This window comes from Panulirus ornatus, chromosome 39 (genome assembly GCF_036320965.1).
Source record: "Panulirus ornatus isolate Po-2019 chromosome 39, ASM3632096v1, whole genome shotgun sequence".
In the NCBI taxonomy this organism is placed as follows: domain Eukaryota; kingdom Metazoa; phylum Arthropoda; class Malacostraca; order Decapoda; family Palinuridae; genus Panulirus; species Panulirus ornatus.
The window spans coordinates 14,033,638-14,058,708 of NC_092262.1; the positions used below are offsets into that span (position 1 = coordinate 14,033,638).

Sequence of the window (25,071 nt, forward strand, 5' to 3'; positions counted from 1 at the left end):
TCTATAGTTACAAAAAATGAGCTGTGTGAGTTAAGTGTTGACATAGAAATCATATGTTTGTGGACTGAATGCCAATAGTCCATGTTAATGAGGCAGCAAGAAAAGACAGCTACCTGAGTCAGAGGAGTGCACCTTGACAACCACTAAAGTGCTGGCTTTCTAAACAGGTGTCACTATCCCTCCTGATATTCAGGTGGGTAGTACTGGTAATATACCTTCCTGGTCATGGCTGCCTACCAACTACAACTACTGCTTCTTCAGCTTCTACCACCTTCCTTCATCATATACCCTGATTTAGCCCATTGACGGAATGCAGTCCCATGCATACCACTTCTCTCCAATTCATTCCTGAGAGCACTTCACATCTTCCTCTGTACTCAAGACCCAATCATCTTTCTCTCTTTTCTCCTCTTTCTCCTTATTCTCAGCACTTTTGACATATATATCCTTATAGTCAACCTCTTACTCAACCTCTCTATATGCCTGTACTGTTCATTTCTGCCATACATACTCTTCCTGTTGCCACACATCTTTCTTACCCTATCATTATGTATTTGATCAAACCTCCTCATACCACATACTGTCCTCTGGTATTTTATTTCCAACATTTCCGTCCTTATTTCCATACTTTTTTTTTTTCTAATCTGTGGCCCACACTTCATGTCCAACACCACTGGAACAATTGCTCCAACAAACATACAACCATACCCATCTTTCCCTTCACAGACCTCTCTTACCACATGCTCCTCATTGTGTCCAGGACCTTATCGCCCTCACTCATCCTGTAGTTTACCTCAGCTCTCATGGTTCCTCTTGTGGCCATATCCACTCTCAGGTATGTAAGACACTCCATTTCCTCCAGGTTAACCCCATTCAGAATCATATTCCAACCTGTAATTGTGATCTCATTCAGATAAGGAAGTAAGTAAGTGTTGTCAGATGATTTGTGGACGACAATAGAGTAAGTAGAGTAATTGAAAGTGAAGGTGACCATAAAAAACTACAAAGAGATTTCGAGAAAATTTACATATGGGTAGAATTTCATGGAATTTAATGAAGGAGAATGTGAATAAATAACTCATGAGGCAGCTGATAATACTTCATTTCCTATTTGCAGAGGCCTGATAAGAATACCGAGAATTTGAGGGTCCCAGCCTTGATTGTTCTAGAGAATCTCTCATGCTTGTAGGACATTATCTTGGGGAGAAAATGCTTTTCAGTTTTCAGAGCCAACATTTCTTGCAGTGTATGATTATGTGAATTTCTAAGTTCATTAGTTCTGCATAAATTTCCTTTCTGAATGTTTTATGAAATTTCCATTTTATAATGATGGATGTGAGAGAACTTGAAATATTATGTTAAGAACTACAGAACTCTTCCTTTTGATTCCAGATATCAGCCAAGTGAGAAGCCATTTTTCTAGAGAATCATCACACCAGTCACATGATGGAAGGATACGATCGTCAGAATCCCCCAAGAAAAGTATTACACTTTCATCAAAAAAATTTCCTGAAGCACATGGAGATAAAGAAGAGGAGGAGGAAGATAACTGTGATACAATGAAGGAACATAAGCAGTCCCCAGAGAACAATTTTCCAGAATCCTCCTCAGTGCATGACAAACATGGGGATAAAGAAGAAAAAATGGGATTGTCTGGGGAAGCCTCTCAGATAGATGATTCAGTCATGGAACAGAAGGATAAAGGGACTGGTGAAGAAATTCAGTTCCCCGTTGAGGATATTTTACCAGGTTCAAGGACCAACAGTGTTAAAGACAGTATAATTGAGCCAAAGGAGGGAAGATTGGAAGGTCATCCTTTGGAGAAATCTGCTTCACCTGAGGATTTGTCTGTGAATGTGGACAGAAATGAAGGCAACAAGAATCAGGAATTTCCAAATAATGAACTGCAAGTACAGAAATCATGTAGAGATGCCGAAACTGCGAGATCATCTCAGGCTGAAAAAATCACAACAAATAATGAACTTGTTGTGGAGAAAGATGTAGCTGGTAATGTTTCAACTAAAGTGTCACCACTAGGGGAGAAAGATGCAGTACTTCTTGATATGCAGAAACCAGCAAAAGACTCTGCTCATCGTTTGTCTCTTCCTCTAAATGAACTGATAAGGTATTTGGAGTCAGTGACCATTATTGAGAGTATGAATACTTTTATTTTTTCGAGTTGCTGCTGACAGGGAGAAACATAGCCATAACTGTCGTGGATGAAAAGAAGAGTGAAGAATATGAGAAGAATGTAAAAGAAAATTCTTTGACTTGCATGTTTGGTAAGGAATAGGAGTGTAAGGAACTCTTGTGAATGGAACTTTGAGGAGCATTTGAGGATGTTGATCCAAGGGAGAAACTGCATGAGTTGTATGGTTGGCAAATGGATTAGAAGGAGCAAGAGGTAAGTTTGGAGATCCAGATGAAAGTGACGGTGACCAAAGAGTATGTAAAATGTTTACTTCAATGGGTGTGAGTTTTACAAGTACATATTTATTGGACAAGGATACCTATAAGTACTTGTAGAATAGGATCATGGAAGACAAGATATCTAAGAGCCTGATTATGGTTCTGGTAATGAGGAATGCAATTGTGTTCAAGATGTGAGGACTGTAAGAGAGTTAGACAGGGGATTATTGTTATGTATAATGTACTGAAGCCACATATGTATACATGCATGTTTTTCATTTTATGTATAAGTACCTCAGGACCTCTTTTTGAGAGTCCTGGCATTACCCAGGACCTTTTCAGAGGTTTACTTACTCTTAATAGCAAGAGAGTGAGGACTCTTAGAGTGAGAAGTTCTTTAATGAGACTTTACTCCCAGTGATACAGCTTTGCCATTGTTACCTCATGTCAAAAGAACTGCACACAGAGAAGAGAGAGGTGTTTGAATGATTTTTGCAGGAAAGTAGAGCGAATGACTGGGAGATGTGTAAAAGAAAGAGGCAGATCAAAAGGGAGGTGCAAGAGGTGAAAAAGAGGGCAAATGAGAGTTAGGGTGAGAGTATCTTTGAATTTTAGGGAGAATGAAATGATGTTTTGGAAGTAGGTAAATAAAGTGCGTAAAACAAGAGAACAAAAGGGAACATCGGTGAAGGTGGCTAATGGGGAGGCAGTAACAGGTAGTGATGAAGTGAGGAGATGGAGTGAGTATTTTGAAGGTTTGTTGAATTTGTTTGATGATAAGAGTGGCAGATATAGGGTGTTTTGGGCAAGGTGGTGTGTGAAGTGAGAGGGTCAGGGAGAATGGTTTGGTAAACAGAGATGAGGTAGTCAAAGCTTTCTAGAAGATGAAAGCCGGCAAAGCGGCAGGTTTGGATGGTGTTGCTGTGGACTTTATTAAAAAAGGGGGTGACTGTATGGTTGGTAAGGATATTCACTGTGTGTATGCTTCATGGTGAAGTGCCTGAGGATTGGCGAAATGCATGCATAGTGCCATTGTATAAAAGTAAAGGGGATAAAGGTGAGTGTTCAAATTACGTAGGTATAAGTTTGTTGAGTATTCCTGGGAAATTTTATGGGAGGGCGTTGATTGAGAGGGTAAAGGCATGTACAAAGCATCAGATTGGGAAAGAGCAGTGTGGTTTCAGAAGTGGTAGAGGATGTGTGGATCAGGTGTTTGCTTTGAAGAATGTATGTGAGAAATACTTAGAAAGACAGATGGATTAGTCTGTAGGATTTATGGATCTGGAGAAGGCATATGATAAGAGTTGATAGAGATGCCTTGTGGAAGGTATTAAAGGTATGTGGTGTGGGAGGTAAGTTGCTAGAAGCAGTGAAAAGTTTTTACCAAGGATGTAAGTCATGTGTACGAGTAGGAAGAGAGGAAAGTGAATGTCAGTTTGTGGCAGGGGTGCGTGATGTCTCCATGGTTGTTTGATTTGTTTATGGATGGGGTTATTTGGGAGGTGAATGCAAGAGTTTTGGAGAGAGGGGCAAGTATCAGTCTGTTGTGGATGAGAGGGCTTGGGAAGTGAGTCAGTTGTTGTTCGCTGATGTTACAACGCTGGTGGCTGATTCGGGTTAGAAACTGCAGAAGTTGGTGACAGAGATTGGTGAAGTGTGTGAAAGAAGAAAGCTGAGAGTAAATGTGAATAAGAGCAAGGTTATGAGGTACAGTAGGGTTGAGGGTCAAGTCAATTGGGAGGTAAGTTTGAATGGAGAAAAAGTGGAGGAAGTGAAGTGTTTTAGATATTTGGGAGTGGATTTAGTAGTGGATGGAACTGTGGAAGTGGAAGTGAGTCACAGGGTGGGGGAGGGGGTGAAGGTTCTGGGAGTGTTAAAGAATGTGTGGAAGGCGAGAGCATCATCTTGGAGAGCAAAAATGGGTATGTTTGAAGGAATAGTGGTTCCAACAGTCATATGGTTGCGAGGCGTGGGCTATAGATAGGGTTGTGCGGAGGAGGGCGGATGTGTTGGAAATTAAATGTTTGAGGACAGTATGTGGTGTGAGGTGGTTTGATTGAGTAAGTAATGAAAGGGTAAGAGAGATGTGTGGTAATAAAAAGAGTGTGATTAAGAGAGCAGAAGCGGGTGTATTGAAATGGTATGGTCACATGGAGAGAATTAGTGAGGAAAGATTGACAAAGAGGATATATGTGTCAGAGGTGGAGGGAACAAGAAGTGGGAGACCAAATAAGAGGTGGAAGGATGGAGTGAAAAGATTTTGAGTGATCAGGGCCTGAACATACTGGAGGGTGAAAGGCGTGCTAGGAATAAAGTGAATTGGAACGATGTGGTATACCTGGGTGGAAGTGCTGTCAATGGATTGAACCAGGGCTTGTGAAGCGTCTGGGGTAAACCATGGAAAGTTTTGTGGGTCCTGGATGTGGAAAGGGAGCTGTGGTTTCAGTGCATTATACATGGCAGCTAGAGACTGAGTGTGAACGAATGTGGCCTTTGTTGTCTTTTCCTAGCGCTACCTTGTGCACATGCGGGGGGAGGGGGTAGTCATTTCATGTGTGGTTGGATGGCGATGGGAATGAATAGAAGCAGCAAGTATGAATTATGTGCATGTGTATATATGTATATGTCTGTGTATGTATATATATGTATACGTTGAAATGTATAGGTATGTACATGTGCTTGTGTGGATGTGTATGTATATACGTGTATGTGGGTGGGTTAGGCCATTCTTTCATCTGTTTCCTTGCGCTACCTCACTAACGCGGGAAACAGCGTAAAAGTATAATAAAGAATATAAAATGAAAAATACAACTGGTTGTATGTCTGTCTGTATGTCTGGTGGGTTGGTATTTAAGACTGTTTTGGAAGGGCTGTTGTTTAGTGCTTGTTGGGTCTTTTAACAGCGTTACATTTGTTGGCTTTGGTGGGGTCTACATGTAGAGATTGCTGGAGTGTGAGGCATTGGTGGGCTTTTTATTTCCACCTGGAGACTGGTAGTTCATTATGAAAATTGGTTTTAAAGTACAGAATTTTGTTGTTATGCAAGATTAACATGCTTTTTCCACAAGTTCATGTGTTGTAGATAAAAGGAACTGCTACATCATTTGTCCTGTAGATATTTTTGTTGGAAAGTAAACAAAGATTATTATACCTGGAATCTGCTAGCACCGAGGTATGTGCATGTGCTTCATGTGGTTGATGATGACACAACCAGTATTTTCAGGTGTGGATCTGAAAGTCTTCCCCGACCGTCTGTGTCAGCTGAAGTGATCCGGAAATCAGCAAGCACGGACAGTTTTGTACCATGCATTACAGAAGCATCTGTGGAGCAGTTGAGAACCACACCAAGCAGTGCCATGACAACTAGTGGAAGGTTTGTGAATATAAGTAGTTGCTTTACAGTATGATAGACAAGGATATTTATTTATTTCATTGACATTCTAAATCATTTTGTAAGCTGTGTTTTAAGTTGATACATGTTTAGAAAACAGGATTAGACCAGGCCCCTGAAATTTTATTGTTTTTACCTGCAACTTTCTTTTCTGTTGTAGGATTGTTGTCCATTACGTGCCCATCATCCCAAAACTCATCAGTATCTAAGCCAGATATAAACAAAAGGCTCTCAGAACACACATACTGGTACCATTTTTTGACACCCCAAGAAAAAAATATAAATAGTTTATAAATCATTCAGTTTTTGACACTTCAAGAAAAAAATATAAATAGTTTTTATATCATTCATTTCAGACATTCTCCCAAATAACCCATCAAGCACTTAACATCATCCCTTCCAGCCATACACACATGTGAAACAACACTTCCCATACAATCATGAGTCACAGTTTCCCATTTACACTCGAGATGTCACCCATCCTTTCAATACAACAAACACCAATTCAGCTCATCCTAGGACCCTTCGTGCCCACTTTTCTTTTCTCCATATGTTTTGACTGTAGTACAGTTTATATTGTTGCCTTAACATTCTGCATATTTCCTTGGGTGAGTTTCCAAACTTATCTCTGCCTTGGTGTCCTCTCTTTGATATGATCATCATTTATTATTTTCTTTTTTCCTCCTCTATAAATCTTTTAGAATAGGAAACAATGACTTGAAATTCTTCTCATTTTTGCTAAGCTTACACTAGTGTGTTATTTTACAGTAACTGTGGTTTATGGGCAGAGTTTATAAAAAGCCGACACAGTTCCTCTGAACTTATGAAGAGTCGTAACAATTCGGGAACTAGTGCTGATTTACTGAAGAGTAGACACAATTCAGGTAAGTGGTCAAAGTGAATGCATCATAGTTGCTTAGTCCAAAGACTGATTCCATTTTCTTGCTATTTCTGACTGCTCATGCTCAGTAGTTGATGTTTTGTTTCATAAACAACATTTGGATCAGATTTTTAGTTTATATATCTCGTTTTTTTTTTAATTTTCCAAAAGAAGGAACAGAGAATTGGGCCAGGTGAGGGTATTCCCTCAAAGGCCCAGTCCACTGTTCTTAACGCTACCTCGCTAATGCGGGAAATGGTGAATAGTTTGAAAGAAAGAAAAGATATCTGGGAGTGGACTTGGAGAGAGCAGAAGAGGGTGTTTTGAAGTGGTTTGGGCACATGGAGAGAATGAGTGAGGAAAGATTGACCAAGAGGATATATGTGTCGGAGGTGGAGGGAACGAGGAGAAGAGGGAGACCAAATTGGAGGTGGAAAGATGGAGTGAAAAGGATTTTGTGTGATCGGGGCCTGAACATGCAGGAGGGTGAAAGGAGGGCAAGGAATAGAGTGAATTGGAGCGATGTGGTATACAGGGGTTGACGTGCTGTCAGTGGATTGAATCAAGGCATGTGAAGCGTCCGGGGTAAACCATGGAAAGCTGTGTAGGTATGTATATTTGCGTGTGTGGACGTATGTATGTACATGTGTATGGGGGGGGTTGGGCCATTTCTTTCGTCTGTTTCCTTGCGCTACCTCGCAAACGCGGGAGACAGCGACGAGGTATAAAAAAAAAAAAAAAATATATATATATATATTTTTTTTTTTTTTTTTTTATACTTTGTCGCTGTCTCCCGCGTTTGCGAGGTAGCGCAAGGAAACAGACGAAAGAAATGGCCCAACCCCCCCCCCCATACACATGTACATACACACGTCCACACACGCAAATATACATACCTACACAGCTTTCCATGGTTTACCCCAGACGCTTCACATGCCTTGCTTCAATCCACTGACAGCACGTCAACCCCTGTATACCACATGACTCCAATTCACTCTATTTCTTGCCCTCCTTTCACCCTCCTGCATGTTCAGGCCCCGATCACACAAAATCTTTTTCACTCCATCTTTCCACCTCCAATTTGGTCTCCCTCTTCTCCTCGTTCCCTCCACCTCCGACACATATATCCTCTTGGTCAATCTCTCCTCACTCATTCTCTCCATGTGCCCAAACCATTTCAAAACACCCTCTTCTGCTCTCTCAACCACGCTCTTTTTATTTCCACACATCTCTCTTACCCTTACGTTACTTACTCGATCAAACCACCTCACACCACACATTGTCCTCAAACATCTCATTTCCAGCACATCCATCCTCCTGCGCACATCTCTATCCATAGCCCACGCCTCGCAACCATACAGCATTGTTGGAACCACTATTCCCTCAAACATACCCATTTTTGCTTTCCGAGATAATGTTCTCGACTTCCACACATTTTTCAAGGCTCCCAAAATTTTCGCCCCCTCCCCCACCCTATGATCCACTTCCGCTTCCATGGTTCCATCCGCTGACAGATCCACTCCCAGATATCTAAAACACTTCACTTCCTCCAGTTTTTCTCCATTCAAACTCACCTCCCAATTGACTTGACCCTCACCCCTACTGTACCTAATAACCTTGCTCTTATTCACATTTACTCTCAACTTTCTTCTTCCACACACTTTACCAAACTCAGTCACCAGCTTCTGCAGTTTCTCACATGAATCAGCCACCAGCGCTGTATCATCAGCGAACAACAATTGACTCACTTCCCAAGCTCTCTCATCCCCAACAGACTTCATACTTGCCCCTCTTTCCAGGACTCTTGCATTTACCTCCTTTACAACCCCATCCATAAACAAATTAAACAACCATGGAGACATCACACACCCCTGCCGCAAACCTACATTCACTGAGAACCAATCACTTTCCTCTCTTCCTACACGTACACATGCCTTACATCCTCGATAAAAACTTTTCACTGCTTCTAACAACTTGCCTCCCACACCATATATTCTTAATACCTTCCACAGAGCATCTCTATCAACTCTATCATATGCCTTCTCCAGATCCATAAATGCTACATACAAATCCATTTGCTTTTCTAAGTATTTCTCACATACATTCTTCAAAGCAAACACCTGATCCACACATCCTCTACCACTTCTGAAACCGCACTGCTCTTCCCCAATCTGATGCTCTGTACATGCCTTCACCCTCTCAATCAATACCCTCCCATATAATTTACCAGGAATACTCAACAAACTTATACCTCTGTAATTTGAGCACTCACTCTTATCCCCTTTGCCTTTGTACAATGGCACTATGCACGCATTCCGCCAATCCTCAGGCACCTCACCATGAGTCATACATACATTAAATAACCTTACCAACCAGTCAACAATACAGTCACCCCCTTTCTTAATAAATTCCACTGCAATACCATCCAAACCTGCTGCCTTGCCGGCTTTCATCTTCCGCAAAGCTTTTACTACCTCTTCTCTGTTTACCAAATCATTTTCCCTAACCCTCTCACTTTGCACACCACCTCGACCAAAACACCCTATATCTGCCACTCTGTCATCAGACACATTCAACAAACCTTCAAAATACTCATTCCATCTCCTTCTCACATCACCGCTACTTGTTATCACCTCCCCATTTACGCCCTTCACTGAAGTTCCCATTTGCTCCCTTGTCTTACGCACCCTATTTACCTCCTTCCAGAACATCTTTTTATTCTCCCTAAAATTTACTGATAGTCTCTCACCCCAACTCTCATTTGCCCTTTTTTTCACCTCTTGCACCTTTCTCTTGACCTCCTGTCTCTTTCTTTTATATATATATATATATATATATATATATATATATATATATATATATATATATATATATATATATATATATATATTATCCCTGGGGATAGGGGAGAAAGAATACTTCCCACGTATTCCCTGCGTGTTGTAGAAGGCGACTAAAAGGGGAGGGAGCGGGGGGGCTGGAAATCCTCCCCTCTTGTTTTTTTTTAATTTTCCAAAAGAAGGAACAGAGGATTGGGCCAGGTGAGGGGATTCCCTCAAAGGCCCAGTCCTCTGTTCTTAACGCTACCTCGCTAATGCGGGAAATGGCGAATAGTTTGAAAGAAAGAACGATATATATATATATATATATATATATATATATATATATATATATATATATTTATATATATTATCCCTGGGGATAGGGGAGAAAGAATACTTCCCATGTATTCCCTGCGTGTCGTAGAAGGCGACTATAAGGGAAGGGAGTGGGGGGCTGGAAATCCTCCCCTCGTTTTTTTTTCCCAAAGAAGAAACAGAGAAGGGGCCAGATGAGGATATTCCCTCAAAGGCCCAGTCCTCTGTTCTTAATGCTACCTCGCTAATGCGGGAAATGGCAAATAGTATGAAAGAAAAAGATATATATTTTTTTTTTTTTGCTTTGTCGCTGTCTCCTGCGTTTGCGAGGTAGCGCAAGGAAACAGACGAAAGAAATGGCCCAACCCACCCCCATACACATGTATATACATACGTCCACACACGCAAATATACATACCTACACAGCTTTCCATGGTTTACCCCAGACGCTTCACATGCCCTGATTCAACCCATTGACAGCATGTCAACCCGGGTATACCACATTGATCCAATTCACTCTATTCCTTGCCCTCCTTTCACCCTCCTGCATGTTCAGACCCCAATCACACAAAATCTTTTTCACTCCATCTTTCCACCTCCAATTTGGTCTCCCACTTCTCCTTGTTCCCTCCACCTCCGACACATATATCCTCTTGGTCAATCTTTCCTCACTCATTCTCTCCATGTGCCCAAACTATTTCAAAACACCCTCTTCTGCTCTCTCAACCACGCTCTTTTTATTTCCACACATCTCTCTTACCCTTATGTTACTTACTCGATCAAACCACCTCACACCACACATTGTCCTCAAACATCTCATTTCCAGCACATCCATCCTCCTGCGCACAACTCTATCCATAGCCCACACCTCGCAACCATACAACATTGTTGGAACCACTATTCCTTCAAACATACCCATTTTTGCTTTCGGAGATAATGTTCTCGACTTCCACACATTCTTCAAGGCTCCCAGGATTTTCGACCCCTCCCCCACCCTATGATCCACTTCCGCTTCCATGGTTCCATCCGCTGCCAGATCCACTCCTAGATATCTAAAACACTTTACTTCCTCCAGTTTTTCTCCATTCAAACTTACCTCCCAATTGACTTGACCCTCAACTCTACTGTACCTAATAACCTTGCTCTTATTCACATTTACTCTTAACTTTCTTCTTTCACACACTTTACCAAACTCAGTCACCAGCTTCTGCAGTTTCTCACATGAATCAGCCACCAGCACTGTATCATCAGCGAACAACAACTGACTCACTTCCCAAGCTCTCTCATCCCCAACAGACTTCATACTTGCCCCTCTTTCCAAAACTCTTGCATTCACCTCCCTGACAACCCCATCCATAAACAAATTAAGCAACCATGGAGACATCACACACCCCTGCCGCAAACCTACATTCACTGAGAACCAATCACTTTCCTCTCTTCCTACACGTACACATGCCTTACATCCTCGATAAAAACTTTTCACAGCTTCTAACAACTTTCCTCCCACACCATATATTCTTAATACCTTCCACAGAGCATCTCTATCAACTCTATCATATGCCTTCTCCAGATCCATAAATGCTACATACAAATCCATTTGCTTTTCTAAGTATTTCTCACATACATTCTTCAAAAATATATATTTTTACCCACATCAATTGAATAATACAGGTATCCTCTATAAGTTAACAAAGATGCATTTGATAACACCACATTGACTTCAGAGATATAAGCTTTGCAAATTTAGCTTGGAGTGAAAAACACTAGATACATTTGTCTTTGGCCAGAATCATCCCTAACTTTCACTAAGAACCCCATTTTTTCCAGCAGATATTTATACAGATAATTTCTTTAAACTGCACTTTTTAGTAATCTAATACAAGAAAGTAATGACTGTGTACAAAATTTTTTTTTTTTTTTTTTTTTTTTATACTTTGTCGCTGTCTCCCGCGTTTGCGAGGTAGCGCAAGGAAACAGACGAAAGAAATGGCCCAACCCCCCCCATACACATGTACATACACACGTCCACACACGCAATATACATACCTACACAGCTTTCCATGGTTTACCCCAGACGCTTCACATGCCTTGATTCAATCCACTGACAGCACGTCAACCCCTGTATACCACATCGCTCCAATTCACTCTATTCCTTGCCCTCCTTTCACCCTCCTGCATGTTCAGGCCCCGATCACACAAAATCCTTTTCACTCCATCTTTCCACCTCCAATTTGGTCTCCCTCTTCTCCTCGTTCCCTCCACCTCCGACACATATATCCTCTTGGTCAATCTTTCCTCACTCATTCTCTCCATGTGCCCAAACCACTTCAAAACACCCTCTTCTGCTCTCTCAACCACGCTCTTTTTATTTCCACACATCCCTCTTACCCTTACGTTACTTACTCGATCAAACCACCTCACACCACACATTGTCCTCAAACATCTCATTTCCAGCACATCCATCCTCCTGCGCACAACTCTATCCATAGCCCACGCCTCGCAACCATACAACATTGTTGGAACCACTATTCCTTCAAACATACCCATTTTTGCTTTCCGGGATAATGTTCTCGACTTCCACACATTTTTCAAGGCTCCCAAAATTTTCGCCCCCTCCCCCACCCTATGATCCACTTCCGCTTCCATGGTTCCATCCGCTGACAGATCCACTCCCAGATATCTAAAACACTTCACTTCCTCCAGCCTCTCACCATTCAAACTCACCTCCCAATTGACTTGACCCTCAACCCTACTGTACCTAATAACCTTGCTCTTATTGACATTCACTCTTAACTTTCTTCTTCCACACACTTTACCAAACTCCGTCACCAGCTTCTGCAGTTTCTCACATGAATCCGCCACCAGCGCTGTATCATCAGCGAACAACAACTGACTCACTTCCCAAGCTCTCTCATCCCCAACAGACTTCATACTTGCCCCTCTTTCCAAAATATGTGTACAAAATATGGGAAATTAAACTACTGCCTAAACCATGATGTTAGGTGGCTGTATATTGGTGGAAGTGTCTGCTGATGTTCGGGTGCTCAGAGCATTTGCTGAGATCTTTAAGTTTTACATGATGGTATGGGAGCAAAAAAAGGTAAGTCCATCTTCAGACAAAGTGAATCCTTACCAGACACAAGAAAAACTAGTAGAAGGCTGGTGTTTGTCATAGCCTTGTTTGGATGGATTTTACGGATGATTGGAGGACAGTAGGAAATAGGTGAAGCTCTTCTGCTGTCTTTGACAGTGAAACTGTTTAGCTTGCATGGGTTATTTTTGGGTCATGTATATGAACTACTGAATGCAAAAGTTGAGCATGTCAGTCTGTTTTTTGTGAGCAGTTTGTATTTTTTATTTTTGTTAGCAGAAGCACCAGGCATGTTTGCTTGCTTAATTTTCACCCTGAGGATGAGAAACAACATATTTATAAGCAAGAGCAGTTATACACCACAGTTTCTAAAGCTGCTTGTAAGCACAGGTTCATCCAAGAACAGGGCAAGTCATCAAAGAATGAGCCCACTCCAGTCTATCACCATTCAAGAAATTCACATGAGCTCTCCCTAAATTATGAGATTTTTTAACATGAAAAAATTGGATAAGATAAAATCCTGCTAACTTACAAGATGGAAATTCATGAACTAATGGGGAATACAAGTATTCATATTTGATTTTTGAAATTGAAAGTATGGGGTTATACAAAAAAATTTCATTGTCACCAGTGTTCAGCATTTGAAAGAAAACTTTTATTGCAGTTACATTTTGAGCATGTGCATGAAATATTTTGAAATTGAGAAAACATAAAAGGCTATGTTGAAACATTGTATTTTGACATAATGATATAATATTTAACCAGGAACTGGAGGAGATCTCAAAAGCCGGCATAACTCTGGCACTGGATCTGTCCCTGGAGGACCACACTCAGATGTGTCAAGCTTGCTTGAATCTGGGCAGACGACGGAAGATGGATGTGAGGGGGACATAAGTGATTCAGACAATGAGTGTTGTGATTGGCTTCAAGATTTTGAGTCAGTGAGGCCATTTTTGCCAGAGTTTTGGCTAATACTTCGGGTTTCTAACGATCGTGTAGATACTTTCTTCCATAGTAGGTGAGTTCATATATGGTATATTTGTAGAAAAGATGTGTTTTTGTGCTGTGTTGGGGCTTGACTTTATATCATATCTACCATCTTGATAGTAATCAGGAGTAGGGGAACAAATGAATAAGATAAGCAGCACAGGAACTAGATTATGATATTTAAGATAGAACATTGATAGTCTGTGTAATTAGATATTGGTTGTCAACAGACTCTATGGCATATGGTGCAATACTGTGCATTCTCAGTTTGGTAGATAAGTTTCATCCTGGAGTAAGCTCTGCTGGAATGTGTATTATGGTAAAACATGTGCAGAATGGGTTGCCAAAATTTTAAGGACTGTTTATAAGTTCATCCATCTCAAACAGTCTAACATTATTAGACCTGTATCATCAAACTTTGGGCTAATGTTATTCATGAAGAAGTTCATTGCAGATATATTTTTTGAGTAAGAAAATAACATTGAGGTAGCTTTACCATAAGACCCTCCTCTAGCTAAGATATCTATACTTCTTTCATACTTGTTCACTGTTTCCCTGGTTATTAGGAGGGTTAGTGATAGCTGCATAGTTAGCCAGCACTTCATTGGTTGTCGTGTTGCACTCCTCTGACCCAGGCAGCTGTCTTTTCTTTCTGCCTCACCTATACGTGGACTGCTGGCATTCTGTCCTCAAACTTACAGAATCTCTCTCCCTGTCATACACAACACTTGATGATATTTAACTCATGCAGCTCATTCTTCATAACTCTAGATTTCCAGTGGTGAGTACTGTGTGTTAGCCCTGCCTTTTGGCAAAATGGTAGGAGCAGTAGATAGAAGCAGTAGGTAGGAACTTTTATACACAAACATTAGGTAGAAGTAGTAGGTAGGAACATTTGGTAGAAGTAGTCAGTAGGAATTAGGCAGGAGCCTCTGCAAATGCTGCACTAGATATACCCTCTCCCAGTGGCCTTTTAAGGGTGAGGCATTAAAGGCTAAGAAGCGGCAATAGAGTTCACTAGTTATGGAGACTATATTATCATGGCCACCACTTTAAGGGAATTTCTAAAGGGAACTGGCATCAGAGATATAGACAGATAGCAAGATAACCCTAGAAGCAGACAAAGAAATGGCCTCATTCTCTTGCATCCACTCTACTATTCATATATGATGCTCCAAAATTATAGCCCCCTCTCCACAACCAAGCCCCACTGACCTTTCCATTGTTTCCCCTGACCACTTTGTATGCCCTGGTTCAGGGCATATTAAACAGTTAATGGGGATGTCAAACATTCCCTCTACAGACCCACATTCACCTTGAACAATTCCCTATCCTTTCTTCCTACTCACACACATGTCTTACTCTCTCAATAAAAACTCTTCTGCTGTAGTGGCTTACTCTCTCAATAAAAACTCCTCACTGCTGTAGTGGCTTTTCTCCTGCACCTTCCATATAACCTCACAAATTTGAACGCTACACAAAACAAAGCCCTCAGAACAATCACTGGCTTATCAAACACAGACGCCCAACACTTGCTCAGTGAAACTAGACTTCCAATGCCATCTCACTTTAGAATGCTTGGCATTCATTTCTTTAATACAGCCATAGCCCTTCCCATTGAAACCACATCATAACCAACCACCAACTACAGACCCACATTCACCTTGAACAATTCCCTATCCTTTCTTCCTACTCACACACATGTCTTACTCTCTCAATAAAAACTCTTCTGCTGTAGTGGCTTACTCTCTCAATAAAAACTCCTCACTGCTGTAGTGGCTTTTCTCCCGCACCTTCCATATAACATCACAAATTTGAACGCTACACAAAACAAAGCCCTCAGAACAATCACTGGCTTATCAAACACAGACACCCAACACTTGCTCAGTGAAACTAGACTTCCAATGCCATCTCACTGTAGAATGTTTGGCATTCATTTCTTTAATACAGCCATAGCCCTTCCCATTGAAACCACATCATAACCAACCACCATCCTCCAAGTAAAAACAAAAAACTTGCCCTTTCTACTTCAGCAGTTTATATTCACAGATCCCCTCTTCCCCAATAAACTAAACATTGTCTAAACACAAATGAACAGTAATGACTTTAGATGCGTTAAACAACTCCCATCTCATCTAAGTCTTAAATTTTACCCCACCAGCCATGTATGAGTGACACTTTTGTCTATATTGTGGACACATTTCTACAACAGTACAAACACAAATTTGAATATCACAAGGCTCATCATGCCCAGACTGTAACTTCCATTCTTAAAACACTGAAAACTTACTTAACTCTCCTGCACTCACCTCATACAGAGAAACACACAACATCACTAAGCTCCTTAACCTGTAGTCCTTCCTGATGGCCTTGACTAGCTTACTGTAAAAATGTGGGAACTGCATAGAAGGGGTTCTTTTGTAGAATATGGGCACAAATTATCCCTGGGGATAGGGGAGAAAGAATACTTCCCATGTATTCCCTGCATGTCATAGAAGGCAACTAAAAGGGGAAGAAGTTGGGGGCTGGAAATCCTACCCTCCAGTTTTTACTTTTCCAAAAGAGGGAACAGAAAAGGGGGCCAAGTGAGGATTTTCTCTCTAAGGCTCAGTCCTCTGTTCTTAAAGCTACCTTGCTAACATGGGAAATGGTGAATATGTATGAAAAAAATGGGCACAAATGTAGCAGGGATAGTTGCCTGATGAGACATTCCTATCAAGAATGTAGCCTTTATTCAATTTTACACAGAACTGAAGCAGAGATGGCTCGTTGGCGTGGAGTGCAGGCAGAGGTTGTGCGTAGTGTGCGGTCACTTGTGAAGCTTGTGAACCAGACATTGCTACTTCAAGAATTACATAATACTCGCATGTGCAACCATCTGTTAGAACCTGAAACTTCTGATGAAATTTGGCGGCATGAAGATTCAAAGGGAAGAAGTGTTGATGGTAAGTACTGTTTGATAGTGTATGATTTTTTGGGATAAGAGACAGTGAGAAGGGAGGAAAATGTAGTGAAAATTGACAGGAAAACAAGAGAGACATAGGTTTAAAGTTATAGACTGAGAATGCGATAGAAATTTCATTAATGTAACCATAATATACATGTATTTGTTTGGCTTTTCAGATAATGACCCTGAATATCGAGGTTATTTGGAAGCTTCCTTCAGGTTCAAGGCTGGAGCCTTTGCCTGTAGAGTAGTTTGGGAAACCAAATTTGAGCTGCACCCCAAACTTAAACTCTGTGCTGGAAAGGTGGGAAGTAAGGGCATTCAAGCGCTACGCACAATACTGAATCCATTCTCTGTCAATAACCGCAAGAATATGTTTGTGTATGAAGATAGTTCTGGAAATGGCTCTAATGTGTTCTACCTCAGGTATTACCTTCTTTCATATCAATTTATGCTATTATAAGGAGTAGGTTGAAGATTATGTATATTAAGCACACTTTTCTCCTTCATCATAGCAGGGTAGTGTGCATAAAATCTTTCCTAGGTATTTTTGTTACTGACTATCTCCAAGCATTCAGGTTTCAGTCATTCAGGGACTGCATTAAAAAATTGCCAAATAATGTTGTGAAGTAGTAGAATTATAAATAGAATTTTTTTTTTTTTTCTCGCTGTCTCCCGCATTTGCGAGGTAGCGCAAGGAAACAGACGAAAGAAATGGCCCAACCCACCCCCATACACATGTATATACATATGTCCACACACGCAAATATACATACCTACACAGCTTTCCATGGTTTACCCCAGACGCTTCACATGCCTTGATTCAATCCACTGACAGCACGTCAACCCCGGTATACCACATCGCTCCAATTCACTCTATTCCTTGCCCTCCTTTCACCCTCCTGCATGTTCAGGCCCCGATCACACAAAATCTTTTTCACTCCATCTTTCCACCTCCAATTTGGTCTCCCTCTTCTCCTCTTTCCCTCCACCTCCGACACATATATCCTCTTGGTCAATCTTTCCTCACTCATTCTCTCCATGTGACCAAACCATTTCAAAACACCCTCTTCTGCTCTCTCAACCACGCTCTTTTTATTTCCACACATCTCTCTTACCCTTACGTTACTTACTCGATCAAACCACCTCACACCACACATTGTCCTCAAACATCTCATTTCCAGCACATCCATCCTCCTGCGCACAACTCTATCCATAGTCCACGCCTCGCAACCATACAACATTGTTGGAACCACTATTCCCTCAAACATACCCATTTTTGCTTTCCGAGATAATGTTCTCGACTTCCACACATTCTTCAAGGCTCCCAGAATTTTTGCCCCCTCCCCCACCCTATGATCCACTTCCGCTTCCATGTTTCCATCCACTGCCAGATCCACTCCCAGATATCTAAATATCTAAAACACTTCACTTCCTCCAGTTTTTCTCCATTCAAACTCACCTCCCAATTGACTTGACCCTCAACCCTACTGTACCTAATAACCTTGCTCTTATTCACATTTACTCTTAACTTTCTTCTTTCACACACTTTACCAAACTCAGTCACCAGCTTCTGCAGTTTCTCACATGAATCAGCCACCAGCGCTGTATCATCAGCGAACAACAACTGACTCACTTCCCAAGCTCTCTCATCCCCAACAGACTTCATCCTTGCCCCTCTTTCCAAAACTCTTGCATTCACCTCCCTAACAACCCCATCCATAAACAAATTAAACAACCATGGAGATGTTGCTTAAAAGTTATACAGATGAAATGTAGCTTGAAGGCATTATGAAAAAATGTTGACAGGAAGATGCAAAAAGATATAGGAATACAAAAGTAGCAATGCCTTAATCCTTTTGCTGCATAGGGCATCATATGAAGAGTTATGTAGCACCTGTTCTGCCCTTTGCCATTATTTGAAATCCCAGATTATGCTTCTTTCCAAGAGTTACTTATAAATGTCACTAACAACCAACTGCCATAGCTGAAATAGATATCAGACATCTCAGTCACACACTGACCATCATAGAGGGTGCATGTACATTGATTTGGCTTGATGCCACACGTAGTTGTCCATTATCGTACATTACATACTATACACAGGACAGTTATAAATGGGAAAACTTTTATTTATTGATTATGCTTAATTGCCATCTCCCACGATTTATTATACTTATTCGCCATCTCCTACATTAGCAAGGTAACTCAAGGAAGCAGGCGAGGAATGGCCCAACCCACCCACATACACACATATATACATAAACGCCCACACACGCACCTATACATACATATACAATTCAACGCATACATACATATACATATATACACATGTACATATTCATACTTGCTGCCTTCATCCATTCCTGTTGCCACCCTGCCACACATGAAATAACTCCCTCCTCCTCCTCCTCCTCCTCCCTCCTCCCTCCTCCTCCCTCCTCCTCCCTCCTCCTCCTCCTCCTCCTCCTCCTCCTCCTAGATAATGCCAGGAAAAGACAAAAAATCTCTAGCTGTCATGTAATAATGCACCAAAACCACAGCTCCCTTTCCACATCCAGGCCCCACAGACCTTTCCATGGTTTACCCCAGACATTTCACATGCCCTAGTTCAGTCCATTGACAGCACGTCCACCCAGGTATACCACATCATTCCAATTTGCTCTGTTCCTTGCACGCCTTTCACCCTCCTGCATGTTCAGGCCCTGATTGCTCGAAATCTTTCTCACTCCATCCTTCCTTCCTGGTCTCCCTCTTCTCTTTGTTCCCTCCACTTCTGACACATATATCCTCTTTGTCAATTGTTCCATACACATTCTCTCCATGTGTCGAAACCATTTCAACACACCCTCTTCTGCTCTCTCAACCACACTCTTTTTATTACCACACATCTCTTTTACCCTTTCATTACTTACTCAATCACACTACCTCACACCACATATTGTCCTCAAACGTTTCATTTCCAACACATCCACCCTTCTCTGCACAACCCTATCTATAGCCTATGCTTTGCTACCATATAACATTGTTGGAACCACTGTTCCTTCAAACATACCCTTTTTTGCTTTCCGAAATATTGTTTTCCTCTTCCACATGTTCTTCAATGCTCCCAGAACCTTCGCAGGGGGAGAGGGTGCCATTTCATGTGTGGCAGGGTGGTGATGGGAATGAATGAGGGCAGCAAGTATGAATATGTACATGTGTATACATGTATATGTCTGTGTATGTATATGTATGTATGTGTTGAAATGTATAGGTATGTATGTGTGGGCATGTATGTATATACATGTGTATGTTGGGCCATTCTTTCATCTGTTTCCTTGCTCTACCTTGCTAACACAGGATACAGCGATAAAGTATAATAAATGAAATTTTTTTTTTTTAACTTCACTTGCCTGGTCATCTGCCCCTCCAAAAGCTTATGGAATATAACCACAGACCAAAGGAATCACCAGCTGCCTGATGACCACTGACTTTTGACACCTGCACAGTGAAACAATTATGCTCCCCATGCAATCTCATTTTTTGCAACAGCACTAGACTCTTCTCATCCAAACCACACCAAAACCAACCACCAACCCCAGATAGGATTAAAATGCTTACTCCTTCTTCACACTTCAGCAGTCTGAACTCACAGATCTCTTTCCCACAAGAAACATAACATGACAAAACATTAACACATTGAAATGACTAGACCTGCTCCAAACAACCACCTATTTATCTGTCACAATGCCATGTATCTGAAACAAAAGCAAATTCTAGAAATGTAAAGGAAACCTGTTTCTCTTCTGTTTTCTGGACACCACCTATATCTCCTATATCAGAAACATTGTTTTAACATATTACAAGACCTTTAATGCCCAAGATAGAACTTCCAAGCTAATAACACCAAACTTAGTCTCAGTGGGTATGGCTGGCTTTCTGAAGCTCTGTTGATATTTTTTTGTTATGTGCATGTGAGGATTGATTTTTCGGGAATTTTGCAGTTTATGTCTTAAGGATAGTGTGGAACTTAGAAAAAAAGCATTAGAGCCGTTCAGTGGTTCCACTCTGTGGATGTAGCCAACAAATCTGTGTTAAGTGAAAAAGGTAAGCTCCTTTCCATATGTACTAACTCTAATAAAGGAGACTTAAATCAGTCAGTACTACTGACAAGTCATCCAGTATGGTAAGTTGGCTGCTATCTGAAAGGTCTTATGTATTTTGCTTAGGTTAAAGGAGCATCAAGACACATCTGTATCACCTCAAGTTGATGGACGCCGTGATGAGACTGGATTATCACGAAGCTCTTCAGTGGTGTCATTGGGTAAGCGTGGTAGCCGTGAGGATGATCCTTTAAGCATGAAGACTGTATGCACACCACAGCATTATGTAAGTAAACGTTAGTTACCTCAAAACACAAGTCAGATTTTAAACCTTATTAAATTCTAGTTTTGCTTGAACCAATTCATCTTTATAAACTCACTGTGTGTGGCACCAATTACCATGTTAGAAATCCTAAGGTACTAGTTTAAGCAATGAGAGAGAGATAATTTAACTAGTTAGTTGCTGTGGTAGTAAAGTCTCCCACAGCCTTAGAGCTTATTTTACAGTAAAACTTTAGTTATGCATAGGTGAATGGTGTGCAGTAAATTTGATAAGTTAAGAGAATGAAGTAGCTAACTATAAGTATCATGTTATTGTTATAAGTGGATGGTATTACACTTGAATTTATTAAGAAAGGGGTTGACTATGTTTTGAATGGTTAGTAAGGATATTCACTGTGTGTATGGACTGTGATGAATTGCCTGAGGATTGGTGAAATGCATGTATAGTTCTGTTGTATAAAGTCATAGGGGATAAAGGTGTGTTCAAACTACAGAGATATAAGTTTGTTAAGTATACCTGGTAAGATGTTTGAGAGGGTATTGATTAAGAGGTTGAAGGCATGTGCAGAGCATCAGATTGGGGAGGAGCAGTATGGTTTCAGAAGTGGTAGAAAATGTTTGGATCAGGTGTTTGCTTTGAAGAATGTGTGTGAGAAATACTTAGAAAAATGGATGGATTTGTATGTTGCATTTACGGATCTGGAGAAGGCATAAGATGGGGTTGATAGAGATGCTTTGTGGAAGGTCTTAAGAATATATGGTGAGTGAGGTAAGCTGATAGAAGCAGTGAGAAGTTTTAATTGAGGGTGTAAGGCATTTGCACAAGTAGGAAGTGAGGAGAGTGAATGCTTCCTGGTGAAAGTCGGTCTGGTCTGCAACAAGGGTGTGTGATGTCACCATGGTTGTTTGATATGTTTATGGACGGGGTAGTGAGGGAGGTAAATGTAAGAGTTTTGGAGAGAGGAGCAAGTATGCAGTGATTGGGGATAAACCATATTGTTCCAATTCACTCCATTCCGTGCACACCTCTCACCTTCCTGCGAGTTCAGGCCCCACTTGCTGAAAATCTTTTTCACTCTATCCCGCCATCTTGAATTTAGTCTCCCCATTTGCCTTGTTCCCTCCAGTTCTGACACATATATCCCCTTTGGCAACCTTCCCTCACTCATTCTTTCCATATATCCAAACCATTTCAACACCCCCTCTTTTGTTATCTTAACTACACGCTTTTTATTTCCACACATCTCTCTAACACGCAGGGAATACAGAGGTAGAATTCTTTCTTCCTTGCCCCAGGGATAATTCTCACAGTGGAACAACAGATACTCAAAGTTGTAGAAATTTTTGGAAAAATAATAGTATTGAAGGAATTAACATAGTTTATTTTTTTGCATATTCTAAAGTTTCCTTATCAGTATCCAAGTTCTACATAGACTTGAACTTTTACCTGCAGGAACTGCGGCCACGTGTAAGTTCTTTTGGAGAGAAGGATGTGATAATGGAAGGTGTACCATCCACTTTAGCACAACGCAAGCGGAATCACTACATAATTTTGACTGTCCATGGCATCGCTGAACCTGGTATTTGTGAAGTTTTGATGTGCAGAATACATTCTGATAGTGTAGATTAGATAATGCATGCACTCTTAGTACCACTGAATTCTGTAATGATCTTTAAAATATTTTCTTCATATTTTGTCATTTATTTGTACTTCCTCTCATAGACTCATAATCAAGCTTTTAGGTTATTGTTTTGACCCATATTTATGGGATGCATATGAAATTTTATTGAAATATCCTTGGGAAAGTCACCTTGATATGGAAAAGAACCTAAGTGTGAAACAGGCATCCATATTCATAACTGATTATATTGATTATTTTTATATGATTAGTAAATTACTGTTATTCTTAGATAATCTGTATTGTAATTTTTTGCACTGGTGCCTATTGTCATAGACATTTCTAGATAAACAACCTCAAGTAACTAAATGGTCTTCATAGGTAGGTGTTCATCTTGTTGGATGTACAGTGTCTTAGTGGATTTAAGTGGCTCTGCCCTCTATCAGTGTTATTAGATGACTTTTGTGATTTACTCAGGATTAAGTCTACCTAGCACTTTTTCCATGTTAGGGTGACTTTGCTGCTGATAATTTTATATAATCTCATATGCATCTTATGGAAATGGGTATAGGATTAATGATACTTGTTTTAGTTCTTTTTCTCTATGTATTATGCTGTTTGATGCATTACTCTGAAAATATATGCCAAATCCAAATTTAATGCACTCTACACAGTCCCTGTTACATAGATAACTAAAATTTCATTTGTTTCCATTGATGAATTAACCAACTTTATAAATTAACAGAAATGTGCAATTTTTCACTAATAGATAAATGTTTCATATTTATTTGCCAATTCCTGCTTTAGTGAGGAAGTTCCTGGAGCAGATGAACAATGACCCATTTGCTCAGATTCACCCTAAACCAAAGCCCACCCTTAACAGTTAAGCCCCACAGACCATCCATAGTTTCACCTGATTTTTTCATACTCTCAGGTATGACAAGAATGAAAGAGAAGATTATTCTTTATTTATTATGAATTGTCACTGTCTCCCGCGTTAACAAGGTAGCGCAAAGAAACAAACAAAAGAATGGCCCAACTCACCTACATACACACCCACACATGCACATATACATACCTATACATTTCAACGTATACATACATATAGATACACACACAGACATATACAAATTTACACATGTACTTATTCATACTTGCTACCTTTATCCATTCCCGTCGCCACCCCACCACACATGAAATGGCACCCACACCCCCCCACCCCCCATGCGTGCATGCGAGGTAGCGCTAGGAAAAGACAAGAAAGGCCACATTCGCTCACACTCAGTCTCTATCTGTCATATGCAATGCACCCAAACCACAGCTCTCTTTCCACATCCAGGCATCACAAAACTTTCCATGGTTTACCTCAAACGCTTCACATGCCCTGGTTCAATCCATTGGCAGCACATCCACTCCAGTATACCACTTCGTTCCAATTCACTCTATTCCTTGCACGCCTTTCACCCTCCTGTATGTTCAGGCCCCGATCGCTCAAAATCTATTTTACTCCATCCTTCCACCTCCAGTTTGGTCTCCCACTTCTCCTTACTCCCTCCAATTCTGACACATATATCCTCTTTGTCAATCTTTCCTCACTCATTCTCTCCATGTGACTAAACCATTTCAATTCACCCTCTTCTGCTCTTTCAACCACACTCTTTTTTTTACCACACATCTCTCTTACCCTTTTATTACTTACTCGATCAAACCACTTCATACCACATATTGTCATCATACATATCATTTCCAAAACATCCACCCTCCTCCACACATCCCTATCTATAGCCCACGTCTTGCAACCATATAACATATTGGAACCATTGTTCCTTCAAATATACCCATTTTTGCTCTCCGAGATAACGTCCTTGCCTTCCACACTTTCTTCAGTGCTCCCAGAACCTTCACCCCCTCTCCCACCCTGTGACTCACTTCTGCTTCCATGGTTCCATCTGCTGCCAAATCCACTCCCAAATATCTAAAATACTTCACTTCCTCCAGTTTTCCTTCACTCAAACTTACCTCCCAATTGACTTGTCCCTCAACCCTACTGTACCTAATAACCTTGCTCTTATTCAGATTTACTCTCAGCTTTCTTCTCTCACACACTTTGCCAGACTCAGTCACCAGCATTCGCAATTTCTCACCCGAATCAGAAACCAGCACTGTATCATCAGCGAACAACAACTGACTGACTTCCCAAGCCCTCTCATCCACAACAGACTGAATACTTGCCCATCTCTCCA

General features: G+C 40.9%; 1 protein-coding gene across 1 annotated transcript in view; it reads left to right on the forward strand.

The window, feature by feature from the left end:
- The window catches only part of LOC139761194 (KICSTOR complex protein SZT2-like), a 388,469-nt gene that overhangs the window by 200,582 nt on the left and 162,816 nt on the right, over positions 1-25,071 (forward strand). The window contains exons 37-44 of the mRNA XM_071685224.1: positions 1,393-2,125; positions 5,633-5,782; positions 6,569-6,684; positions 13,674-13,926; positions 16,644-16,840; positions 17,019-17,268; positions 21,054-21,213; positions 22,663-22,789. Of these exons, the coding sequence (XP_071541325.1) occupies positions 1,393-2,125; positions 5,633-5,782; positions 6,569-6,684; positions 13,674-13,926; positions 16,644-16,840; positions 17,019-17,268; positions 21,054-21,213; positions 22,663-22,789 (1,986 nt within the window). The remainder of the gene's footprint in view (positions 1-1,392; positions 2,126-5,632; positions 5,783-6,568; positions 6,685-13,673; positions 13,927-16,643; positions 16,841-17,018; positions 17,269-21,053; positions 21,214-22,662; positions 22,790-25,071) is intronic.